Source organism: Dermacentor silvarum, chromosome 9 (genome assembly GCF_013339745.2).
Source record: "Dermacentor silvarum isolate Dsil-2018 chromosome 9, BIME_Dsil_1.4, whole genome shotgun sequence".
Taxonomy (NCBI): domain Eukaryota; kingdom Metazoa; phylum Arthropoda; class Arachnida; order Ixodida; family Ixodidae; genus Dermacentor; species Dermacentor silvarum.
Window position 1 is genome coordinate 89,838,496 of NC_051162.1, and position 12,748 is coordinate 89,851,243.

Below are 12,748 nucleotides of genomic sequence, written 5' to 3' on the forward strand. Positions count from 1 at the left end.
TTTATTTATCAATGTTTCACCTATGTCGCTTGTAATTAGGAATATGAAAAAGGGTTAAAGCGCAAAGACAGACCAAACATGTGTATTTCGTGCAAACATGGGTTGCGTCCTCCTTAGAGCTGTGACTATGTTTCATAATGCGAGTAATGAACTCACCCAGCTTACAGCAATAGTACCAATACTGCTTGCAACACTGCTGCTGCAACAGGCGAGGGATGTGTTGTTGGCTGAGGCCTACGTATAATACTCATAATAACACTTCAATTTCAAATGAGTAGTCTTCCATTGTTGGTATAATCTGACGCCTCATTTGTCTTGCTTTGACGATGGATCACAGGACCTGACGTGGATGATCCACCGCGTGGACGGCATGCCTACCAACATAATCGTAGGAGACACGGCGCACTGCATCCTACTTAGCATCCCTTGGTTGCCCAGGGAAGAAGTCACCAAGCTGCTCAAGGTATTTGTGTCTGACTGGTCTGCCAACAAACGGTGTCTCTATAACCCGGATCTCTTTATGTCGGCTTTCTATTTACTCCAACCTCGTTACAGCGAACACGTTTTTAACAAATTATTGTTTAAATCGTATTGTGTTTTTTATACCTTCTCCGCTCGGTGGCGTTACGGGCATATCCAGGTTCCTAGTCTCAAAGCAGGCTCGCACCAGGCACATGATTGTGGCATGCTTAGCCGCAGTCTTAACCGCGCCTCTTCATGGTGGAGAAGACTGCAGATCGATCTTGCGTTCTGCTGACTACCGTCTTATGTAACCAACTCTATAATTCAACGCGTTGCATTTTGCTTTGCAGTCGTTTTTCCTGACGCAAAAGAAAGGCAACGTGCTCAGTTTTGTCGGTCACGAGCACGAGAGAGTCTCCATCATCTGCTCGGGAATCGTGAAGGTAAGTCATGAAACATCTGCGGAAACTATGAACAACAAAAACAAAAGCTACGAGGTGCTTGTTATATAACGTGACATGACGCGGACCGTAGGCTGCTATCTTCTTCTAGCTGCACTCGTGCTTTACTTTAACCAGAATAAAACTAAACTTGTCAAAAATATTGCCTTGTATGCATAGTACTAGCTCAAACTTGACGAAGTCATGAATGCGACTTGAAGGATAACTATTGCTTAAAAAATAAACGAAATTAACCATTTGAAAATGTGGCTTTCAACAACCACTCATTACGTGATACGTGTGATATCCCGAGCTCAAAACACGTATAACAATGACGGAGTCATGTGCATTATGTTCCCTTAACCCGCTGTGATGCCGCCACCTGGGTTGTGCAATCGCTTATCACCTCTTTGAAAAGCGATCATCCATGCGTTGGCATAAAGCAAAATACTAGGAGAAACGAGCGAGGATAATCAGTCCGTGCACACGCGGGGGCTACTATGTCACTTTAAACGAACTCTTTTTTTTGTAAGCCTAAAAATGGAATCTTGCTGCTAGAAAAATTATTACAAGCCACAGCAATGGATACAGCAAAAGCTAACAGCGACATGGAGCAGTCTACAACTAATGCGGCAGCGCATAAAACATAACTCACCAATTATACTAGTGCAGTCGATACGTCTAGGTCCTGCCGCCATGGCAAACGTCTGATTTTATGTGTAAAACATATCTTTTATTCAATCGTTGCGTGTCGACCCCAATTAGTAACTGTTTCATAGTGATCCCAAACTGTTAGATGCTCAGATACTTATAACCCTCTCCAGAGGATTAGAGAATTTACACTAATGCTCAAATACTCTTCTAATGAAAACTCGTGCTAGAGGCAATGCACATGCTGAGTACTATCGCTAAATCTTTTGCCCACGCGTTGCGGCGCTAAGGGCGTACATAATTCAATAGCTCAACTGAATTATACTAGTTCCCTGTGCGCAATCCCTTAAAAAAATTCCGGTTCTTGATCATGGATGCGAAATTGCGCTGCATAGCTCTAACAAGAAACACACACTACGAAGCATCCGTGTTTACTCCTGTGTGTGATAATGCTTTTTACTCTTTTATGAGATATCTGTGCATAGCCTTATGCTCGACAATATTTTGGGCCCATTCTAATATGCGATGCTCTGTTACTACGCGCAACCGTTGCGATACTCTGATCGCAGGTCTACGGCAAAGGCACGAGGCATGGCGCGGACACCGAAGGACGCCTGCAGAACGCTGACTCCAACCAGTACTTCTTCAGCGAAGGCGACTTCAAGGACTACCTGGTGTCGCCCGACTGCATCGGTCTGATCGGTTTCCTCACCGGGCAACCGTCCGTGTGCCAGGCGGTCTGCGAGACCGACGTGGAAGTGCGTGTAGAAGAGAAAGCGAGAAATCCTCTAACAAGACCCGTGAAAGGTCGCACTGCAGTGTTATGTGTATACCACATTCTCAACGAAGACATCTAGTGAAAATTAAGCACTGAAATAGAGATCAAGAGACGATGTCTTAAGCGAAGCGTTCTTCTTCAAGTGCAGCCACTTTCTCGCGGGTGGCCGGTGTATCTCTGCGTTTGAGCGGGCCGATCCCGGCGATAGTGCATTCTAAAAATTTGTGCCACAAGGGCGACAGGGTATGCGCCACTGGGATTTCGTTTGCTTTCATTTAGATATTTTTCCATTACAAAGATTCAGCCTTAATTAGTATAAGTGTGAATGAATGAAAGACATTTTTATTGTAGATGCTGGCACTTTGGTTTATGCTGGAGGACTAGAGGGAATCGGGTATAGGAATCATTTGAAAGTGAGTGGAGAACCTACGATGGTCAGTCAGCTGTCAGCGTGGGCCTCAGGGTCTGGACAGCAAACCAGACTCGTCAGAGAAGATCAGATGCGAGTCGTACATAGGAAGCTTATTGAGTCCTTCCTCTGGTCGGAACCTTCTATAGCGGAATCATCCTGTCTAGGTATTTGAGAAGTGCCTCTTTGTGAGTGCGGCATTCTCAGAAGAGCTTTTTAGCCGTGGGACGACATAGTGTGCAGCAGTCGGGGCGCTGGTGGTAGAATTGCATCGCTGTGTCCTCATGTTCGTTGTGAGTCCCTCTTATTTCCTTGAGAATGAATACAGGACCACCCGTGGTCATTGAAATCAAAGGCTTGGGCAAACGCAGATTGTAGGCGGTGGATAATTGCCTGTACGGCTGTTATTATTGTCGATGGAATACCGGACAATCATTGACTTGTGTTCTTTTGGCAAGTTTCGGCATTTCTCGGCGAGTGTATTACGCCTGTATTTGCTCCAAAAGCATTTCGTTTGCCGTCCCGGCCAACGATTGGTCAGGAAGGGTCGGGCAGACGACGCGGATGATACAGCTTTCACACGCCACCACCTCCTGTGCCCTCTCATATCCATCGATGCCCGAATGTCCTTGGCACCCACCGCATTTGTACCAGGACATGTCAATCATGGAGTACAGGAGGCATACGTGAATATCTTGGGAAATATCTATAAAGATTCCACAGCTACATTGGTTCTCCACAAGAAAAGTAGAAAGTTACCTATCAAGAAAGGGATCAGGCAAGGAGACACAATCCCTCCAATGCTATTCGCTGCATATACTTAGAAGTATTCAAGCTCTTAGACTGGGAAGGCTTAGGAATGCAGTGGACAGGAAAATATGTGGCTGTTGCTGATGATGATGATAATATTGATCATCTGCGTAGGTTCGCTTGTACGTGGCACATTGTTTATGGATTCAATGAACCAAGCTGTTAAGTTTGCGTGAGTCTTTATCATGAGTATAAACATTACAGCATACAATCTCTACATAACATTTCGCTTCATACCATTTACATTACTGATACAACGGTTCTCTACAAGTCATCAATGCTTCGCATTACGTAAACGTCAAGTACAGTTCACTCTGGAAACTTTTTTCGCACTCCGTCAATGGCAGTGGCGGACGTTAGGATTTTTTGCGTTAATCCAGCTAGCTTTGGATAGTCCGGCTAGCTTCAATTCTGCACGAACAATGTGTTTAAATGTGTTACTGATGTTAATTTGTTGGTCACCTGCAATGTCGTAAAGGCGTTAATAAACATTTAATGACATAATTTAAGGCAATTAGGGCTGGCAACATTTCAGCAAGCGCTATGTTATTAGTAGCACTCGTGCTATCCAAAAATATTGTTTTGATGTATTTGTTTCAACGCCATTCGTTGAAGTGCGCCATGGTTAGATTTTTACTTATGGCTGTACGCATGTGAACAGGTGGCAAGTGAAAAAAAAACATGAGAAGGCAAAAAGAAGACGGAAATAAAAGCGCTAACATTGAACAATCATACGAAGTGACAGACATCATTGGCACTAACAAAAATCGTGCCCCTCGGTTCCCCTTATTCTTGCAACATTTTTCAGTGAAATCCAAATCAGACATGTGATGGATATCACCGAACCTGCACACTCTATGTGACATATTGTGGCATGTCCGACGGCGTTGGACATGCAAATATCCGCGATGCATGCGTAGTCTGTAATCATAGGGTATATACGCACATGTGTTGTCTGATGATCTTTGTTGTCCATATATTTGGGATCCGGCGTCAATGAAATTAACCTTGTTTAAAGTTAGCGCATGAATGGACGTCTTCCTGCTGTACGCCGCTGAAGATGTTTATGGCGCTATAAACTCCAGTTCACATGTCGTGTACCAACAAACTGGCAGCCCATGCAACACTTGTTTAAGTTGCGATTTGCCGTTGGCACAAGAAATTTCGTGAACGGGAGGCTTCAACAGAACTGTGTCTCCACCGCTCGCAGCTGTGCAGCATACCGATGGAAGTGATGCAGCGCATCATGGAGCTGCACCTGGACCCCCCTACAGTCCTCTACCGCATGTGGTTCTCGGTGGCTGTGCGCGTCGCTCTCGGCGTTCTCATGAACCACAAGCGGTACCAGGTGTGTGACAACCTTCAATAGCATGATATAACGAAGTAGGTAAGGCTAGTTGTCTTCAGAAGTCGCCACTTCATGACATGACCAACTGCGACAAGTAGAGTTGTGTTCAGGAGGGCCGAAGACAAGTCACGGTGTCGAAACCTTGGATCTATACAGAGTACTGAAAGTTCGACTAGTTGATGTGGGGTCATTGGAGTTTGATAGCGCCTCAGAAAGTAAACGAAGACAGATCAAGGCACTCAGGGCACAGGCACGAGATAGCTCCTTTTTTCTTGCTAGGAACTCGTTTCGTATAGCTTACAGTGGTCAAAAGAAACCAGAAAATAGGACTGCTTTTCATGTTCTGCTAACTGGTTTCTTTAACTGTTCTATTGTTTCCATACAGAATAAGTTTTCTTGAAATGATAATGGTAATATAATGAAGTATACATCGATAAAACGAATACATGGGCGAAATAGTGTTGTATTATGGCTAGCTGATGGCTCAAGGACACCCAGGGGGCTGAAAGATAAAAAATGGACACTGAAAAGCGCTTCATCCTTGTAAAATTTGTCTTAAGTGCTTGTGTCCTTGTGCACTGGTTGGCTATAGAGGACATCGCCAACTATTCGTCTTGCTCTCCGCGTCTCAAATTAGCTGCGCTAGCATGAAAGCATATGCTGTTATCACACGTTCCAGCCAGCCATGGCCCACCTGTACCCTACCGGCTACATATCTTTAGGTTTCACCTAAGGAAGGGGGGCAAGTATTCTTGTTCCATGAATATGAGTAATTTCTTCATTAAAAATCGCAACACTATAGGTACCATCACAAAACAATAAAAACATTATGACTTAGAATGCAGTAGCACAAGCTTGCTTCGAATGTGGAACATTATAGTGATTCACATTATTTTTTTCTACCCATATTGTCGAGGCAGGACTGGACCCACGACAAGCTGAAACAGTTCCTGGAAGGCGGCATCATGCCAAACCTGTATTCCGCCATCGAGTTCTCCCTGGACGAGACCGTGCAGGACGTCATTCTGGTGCAGGGCTGCGTCACGTCAGCCGACGGGCAGAACTGCTACTACGGGCCCTGCTATTTGCCGCAGTCCCTGCGGCAGATGAAGCTGCCGGTAGGAGTGTAGTGTAGTGTAGTGTAGTGTAGTGTAGCGGAGTGAGTGAGTGAGTGAGTGAGTGAGTGAGTGAGTGAGTGAGTGAGTGAGTGAGTGAGTGAGTGAGTGAGTGAGTGAGTGAGTGAGTGAGTGAGTGAGTGAGTGAGTGAGTGAGTGAGTGAGTGAGTGAGTGAGTGAGTGAGTGAGTGAGTGAGTGAGTGAGTGAGTGAGTGAGTGAGGTGTGCTGCGGTATGCAGGTGTGCTCATTTGAGCATATATTTTGCCGGTTGTGTTATGTTGATAAATGTGTTCTATCTACGTGTCTTGCGCGTTTGTCGTTTGTGTCTTTTTGTAGTGCTTGTGTTTTACAGCGATGGTGTTTATGCGGACCCTGTGTCGTCGTTGTCGTTGCACTAAATACGGGACACGTGACCTAGCGGAAGGGGAGAGGAAAAAAGGAGCTGAACAGGGGTAACGTTGTTGGAGTGACCCCTTTCCTCCTGTGAGAGTGCTGTGAGAGGGTTTAGATGAAAAGGAGAACGGGGAGAGGGGTGACTTAAGTCGCGCCGCCCAATACTCGCGTTGCACGGGGATAGCGTAAGGCGCGCCAACCAATAGCGGTGTACGAAAAAAAATGTCACAGTTTCGCCCTAAGGGCGAAGCAATGAATGCGATAGCAACACAGCAATGTCATACGAAGTAAGGTGAGCGGCTTTGGTAGCAACAACACGCAGAACTGTTGTCGACGCCATCGGCGTTTTGCCCGCGTTAGCTCAAAATGCGTGCGGCGTTGGTGACTGTTGCTGGAGCCTCTGATATAAATAGGAGAATTGTGGCAGCGAGAACTGCCCCCCCCCCCCCTCTCCCTTCTTGCTTTCGCGTGAAGATGAGTGGCACATATAGCCTTGGACGGAGACAGCGCCGCTCGCCTACTTCCTCCTACCCCACATCTTAAGGGCGACGGTTCGTTGCTTTCACCGTGCGTTCGCTCTCCGCGCGGGGGGATTCGCCCCCGTGATAGCCGCGCCCCTCGCGCTCTTTCGCTGGCGCATACACGGCGCGCGGCGACGATTTATCGCCTTGGAATCTATACGGAACCTCACGGGGCGGCCGACGGCAGATCCGGTGAGTTGTGTCCATATATTGCTATCGCAATAAAGTAGGTCAAGGAGGAGTGGGGTATGACAAGAGTTCGCGTTAGCGTCGGTTGTATAGACAGAGCTTTGTCAAGAACTCGTCTGGGAACGTCGTAGAAAAAGCATGACGCGCGCGCGCGCGTCCGCTCCTCTACTAGAGAGCTTGAGATTAGGGGACGCAAGCGTAGGGGCCCGCTAGCGGCTTGGGGCGCCTGGTTTACTGCCGCACGCGCAGGACCGGTCTGCGCATGCGCAGTACCGCGGGCCCCAAGCGCTAGCGGGCCCCAACGCTTGCGTCCCCCTAATCTAAACCTCTCTATTCTCCTCCCACAACGCCGCGATGAGTGCCACGGACAGCGCCAGCGTCAACGCCAGTGTCAGTGCCGCGGAGAAGGGGGCTCGAGCCGCTGCCAGGAAACGGCAGCGGCTACAGGCCGATCCCGAACTTCGGGCTCGCGAGCGGTAGCTACGTACCTCAACCTAACGGAAACGAAGAACTGAAACTAATGGGAACTTGAGTCGACCCCATGGCTGCTTCGCATACTACTCAGGGTTCCCCTACGGGAAGATGGTGTAAATTTTTTTTCTATTTTGCATATTTATGCATTTATGTGCTATGTGTTATTGATACCCAAAAAGACGTAAAGATGAATACGACGTAATCGACAGTGGCCTTGAAAAACAGAAGTTAGGGTCCGCAGCGCTCCTTCGAAAAAAGGAACCTCTCTCCTTCCCGTTCTCAAGACGTTCGCTTCACGCTGAGGCTTCTCTTGTTCGTCCCGTGTTTTGCTTAGGTGTCTTAGTGTGTTCATGTGCGCACAGACAGAGTCAGCCAGAGTCTTTCTGCCCCATGCGAAGCGTATGCTATCGGCATGAAATTATAGCGACCACCAAATCTGCGTCCTTTAGGAACCTATGCGTGAAGGGTGGCAGTTTCGGATACTTGGCATTCCAAAGTCTAGTAAGAGTAAAGCGCAAAAGAAGACGGGGCGACAAGAAACATGGACAAGCGTTTAGTGTCCATGTGGGGTAGGCCGTTGTCTTCAAATCGAAGCCTGTCATTTTCTATTTGTTACAGGCGCATCCACCTACCAGCCTTGACAAAGATAATAAATGTCGATGATGTAGTGATCATTGGTCAAGAGGACTGTAACAACTCAGGCGCCTTCTTTGGCAGGAAAGCGCGCTGACGTGAGGAACCTTTGACAATGAAGGCGTATGAGAGAGAGAAACACTGTCGTACGCATGCACATGCATCCTGTAGTTTATTGGTGTTATGTAGTGAATCCTCTCTCGTGCCTCTGGGATCATGAAGTGGCACTAACCATCTTCGCATTGCAACGCAGGACCTGCCCAGCATGCGTCCTCGGCCGGTGATGCTGATCACGACTCTGATGCGGTATCACCTGCCCCCGGATCTCGACTGGTACCACCAGCCGCTTCTTCATCACGACTACATCCCGCGGGTCAGAACCGACGACGAGTACGCGAACTGGTGAGCCTGACGTGCTACCTTGGACCATGCTTTACGCTATAGTGCTTTACCGTGTCCTCGTGCTGCGCATACTGCCGATCGCGGTATAGCGAAATAAAGTAAACGCGAGCCGCAGTACTGGCGGCGGCATAGTGTGATGCTGTTTTGCTTTACCCAATGCGGTTTAAGTATACAAGTTACTAAACACTCCATGGGTCTCATGTTTCGTTATCCTGTTACAGAAACTGGCGAACAGCGCGTCTAGAATTTCGCGTCACTTATGCACGACTAAACTAAGCATAAGACGTCACTTTTTTAAGCATTTCTCACGGAGAGTCGACAAGTATAATAAGCAGCATCATCAATTGACATTCTTTTTTGAAGTCACATTAGTCACTTTGTGCAATTTTGGCAGCAGATTTGTTTAGTCGTGTTTCATTTTGTCGCCCACAGGTGGTAGGTTAGAATTGTAGCGATTTGGGCCTGTTGGTTGTACATCGGAAATAGTTTGAAGCGCAAAAAACACAGACACAAAAGAGCACATGAGACACACGTGTTTATACTATGTCCGGCATTACCGCTGCACATGCGCAGAGTTCCTTCTAAGAAAGGACAGCTCTTTATCGGACAGGTGTACAGAAGGAGTGCTGATACATCTGCATTAGGCTCAGCCTGTATCAGCACTCCTTCTGTACACCTGTCCGATAAAGAGCTGTCCTTTCTTAGAAGGAACTCTGCGCATGTGCAGCGGTAATGCGGGACATAGTATAAACACGTGTGGTGGTCAATAAACCTTGTTGGTAGTTTGCGCTCGTCTGTGTCTCATGTGCTCTTTTGTGTCTGTGTTTTTTGCGCTTCAAACTATTTCCGGTGGTAGGTTAGTCAGTTAACTCGCCACTGAAAGGTACTGACTATGCTGAGTGATTCAAGCGTAGTTTAGAAACTGCTATTATTCCCCAACTCTGACGTAACAAACGTGCGTAGAAAGTTTATTACAGACAACAACTGTTCACCATCTTGTGATGTGAACCTGCCGGCAGGGACATAGTCACGATTACTGTACCTTTTCGGTTTCGGAGACGTCAATTGCAAACGAAAGTGCGTTATCGTTGGTCACAGCTTGACAAAGCATCGCCAATGGCACTGAATTCCAGTATAATTGTGTTCTTCTTGTACATTACTGTACAAACCTCTACGCTACGTTAAAACTGCCTACTCGGAACATGCTACTCGTCGGAAGCCAGATGGGTTCAGTGGGATGTGCATATAGTTTGAGACCGAATCGAATACGAATCAAATGGTGCGGAAATTTAATTTAATTGAACTTGAAATGTAATAATTATCGAATATAAAACAGCCTTTTTACCATTACTATAAAAACAGCGTTGATATTCTAGCATTCATAACATTAGCAAGCATCGCTCTTCATATTGCCCATTATGAAAAGTACGCTTTATCACTAACTCAAATGGAGTATTACGACTAAATAATCAGGTTTGTCCGGAACGTTGTCGCGTATCATCGGAATGAAACTTTATTATGCGTGGTCGTCTATTATCAGAATTAAGCTTTCATCAATAGGCAGTCTTGTGAGCCGTTAGCGCCTGTGTATACCTTCGATACTAAAACAGAAATGCGCTTTGAACTTTGGCGACGGCAGATCAAGAAAAACACTTATTGTTTAGTTATAGAATTGTCGCTGCACAAGCAGCCTGTTTTATACAAAATATAATGGTAATCCAGTGTATTGAGAGTGAATACCATTCGAGCACACAGCTGCAGCATTGATAAATAGCACAAAACAATACCATCGCCCAGTGTCATGTCTGAGCAAAAATTTAGCGCGAATGATTGCGGCTTGGCTGGAAAAGTTTCACATCCATTGTGACGGAGAGAGCCTAATGTATCTGCCAGTTCTTATATCTAATGTGTTCTGTTCATTTCTGTTACGATTTCATGACTGATCGCGTACAGCTGGCATTGTGAAATACTCGAGAACAGTACGAAAATTGTTTGCATTTCCAAATAGTTACTATTCTATTCCATGAACGAATCTAGCACGATAATATTAGATTCATTGTTGGAAAATGTCGAATATTCGCACACTCCTAGTTTGGCCAGAATGACGATCGTGCACGCAAGTTTTGCACTATTCTGCGCAATCATGATTGTATGAGAGTGCATAGAAAACAGAAAATCCGTGAAACAGCAATTAGTCCAAAAGCAACATTCATTTCCTGCCAGTTGATGGACTTCTCTTTTCTTTTTCAGGTGACATCATGGCAAATATCTACCTTTCAAGACTCTTAGTTTCACTTTTTTTAAGCTAGCAATAAACGTTTGCTTTGCCTAAAATATGGCACACTCTTTTCTGGTAGTACCATTATGTGCAAGAACAAGTCGATGCTCGTGTTTATCGTTCATATAGAGAAGGCCCGGGCACCGGCAGCATTGACGCCTACTGTAGCATGGGCCACGCTCCGAGTGCCAGATCACAAAAATTATCAACATGAATTTAAACGACAAAAAATCGAATTAAACATGGCCGTGTTATTCCGTATCCGGCTTCACCTGTATTCGTAACATCGTCTTAATTCAATTTACACGATGTGTATTTGGGTTCGCATTATTCTTCAAAGCAAATACAGAACGATTACACCCGTGATTACAAGGAACTGATGCTCCAATTAGTTGTTTTTTTGTCAGTCCTTAATTTGTGCTAACGTTATGTGTACATCAGTACACAAGAAAGTACACAAAGATTGCGATGGTAGAAGCTTGCATAGATAAAGGAATAGTCACTGACAATGCATATTTTGTAGCGTGGAGAAAACGGCCGTGTTTGCACGTTATACGGGGGTGATTATTTTTAACTTTATTGGAATTTTTAAAGATCGCCACTGGCAGAAAGCACAATTGTAGTCCTTCAGATGGATTGTTCAGACAGACCGACGTTATTTGCACGAGCAATCGAAACATATATTCAACTAATACAAACAAATTACTGATTAAACTTCTTAAATAATTACTTTACGGTCCATAATGGAAGTTACGAATTGTAGCCGGTGAGCCTACAAGGCGTGTCCACTTGGAATGCATTTCCAGAATGGCACCAGTTTAGAGATATGCGCCATCAAACTAGCCGTAAAAATTCACCGTTGTTCCACTTACTTCTTTAATAAAACGCTCTTTTACGCATTGCAGCACATTACAGTAACTGGAACGCCCACGTATTTCGTCGCACACTTTGGGAAATATCTCGAAACTGATGTCATCCTGGAGATTCTTTTCAGGTGGATACGCCTTGCAAACTGCCCTGATACAATTCGTAAATTGCAATATGAGCCGTAAATTAATAATTTGGAAGTTAATGAGTTAATTTTATTAGTTAGTTGAATATGTTTTTCGATTTATCGTGCTAGTAATGTCCGCCTCTCCCAAAATCCAGCTCAGGGACCAGAATTATGTTATCTCCCATAGGTGATTTTTTTTAATTCCGATAAATTTTTTAATGATCACCCGGGCGCATACTGGCATCCAGCTTTTGGCATATTACTGCTCACTGGCCTGCCGTCCATTGCAAGACCTGTAACTGTTAACAATTGTTTAATTGGCACTGTTGTCGCAAAAATGTCGATAAGGTCTGTAGAAAAATCAAAGCTGAAACAATACCGCGCCTATGGCACTCATTCTGTTAGCACCCTCTCTTTGCATCTCACAAGCGAAGAACCAGCGCTTCTCAGAAGACGGTCACGGTATTGAGCTTGTCACCTGGTTGTTTATTGAGTATATAAATGAGCGCATATGGCATAAAACCTTCTTGGTTGTCGCTCCTGCTATGTCCTGCTTTGTAGATTTGTTCATCTTCTGCCCCCAACCAGAAAGACCATTTGGTAGACCACCACAATCGGCATGTGGAAGCTGCGGGATCGGCTCCTCTTGGCACCAAAGTTGTATTTCCTTCCACTTTTTTCATTATTTTTTAAGTACACGAAGTAACCACAAGTTCAATAGTCATATATCTATGGTTTCATAAAACAGGAGTTCTAAGTAAGAAAATCTCGTCTAAGAACTTCAAAGCCAAACAGCGGCAGATAACAAAAGAACGACAATTACAATGTAGTTATGTTGTCATTGTTGTGG

At 45.3% G+C, this 12,748-nt stretch overlaps 1 protein-coding gene across 2 annotated transcripts in view; it reads left to right on the forward strand.

Annotated features, from left to right (window-relative positions):
* LOC125940404 (uncharacterized) overlaps positions 1-10,960 on the forward strand; it is a 16,355-nt gene extending 5,395 nt beyond the window's left edge. The window contains exons 4-10 of one of the 2 annotated variants that reach the window (XM_049656514.1): positions 338-463; positions 813-905; positions 2,123-2,311; positions 4,761-4,898; positions 5,819-6,016; positions 8,478-8,626; positions 10,877-10,960. In XM_049656514.1, coding sequence (XP_049512471.1) covers positions 338-463; positions 813-905; positions 2,123-2,311; positions 4,761-4,898; positions 5,819-6,016; positions 8,478-8,626; positions 10,877-10,880 — 897 coding nt within the window. In that variant the 3' untranslated portion in view covers positions 10,881-10,960. The remainder of the gene's footprint in view (positions 1-337; positions 464-812; positions 906-2,122; positions 2,312-4,760; positions 4,899-5,818; positions 6,017-8,477; positions 8,627-10,876) is intronic. The other variant, XM_049656515.1, reaches the window with a different exon arrangement.
* Positions 10,961-12,748: the final 1,788 nt, after the last annotated feature.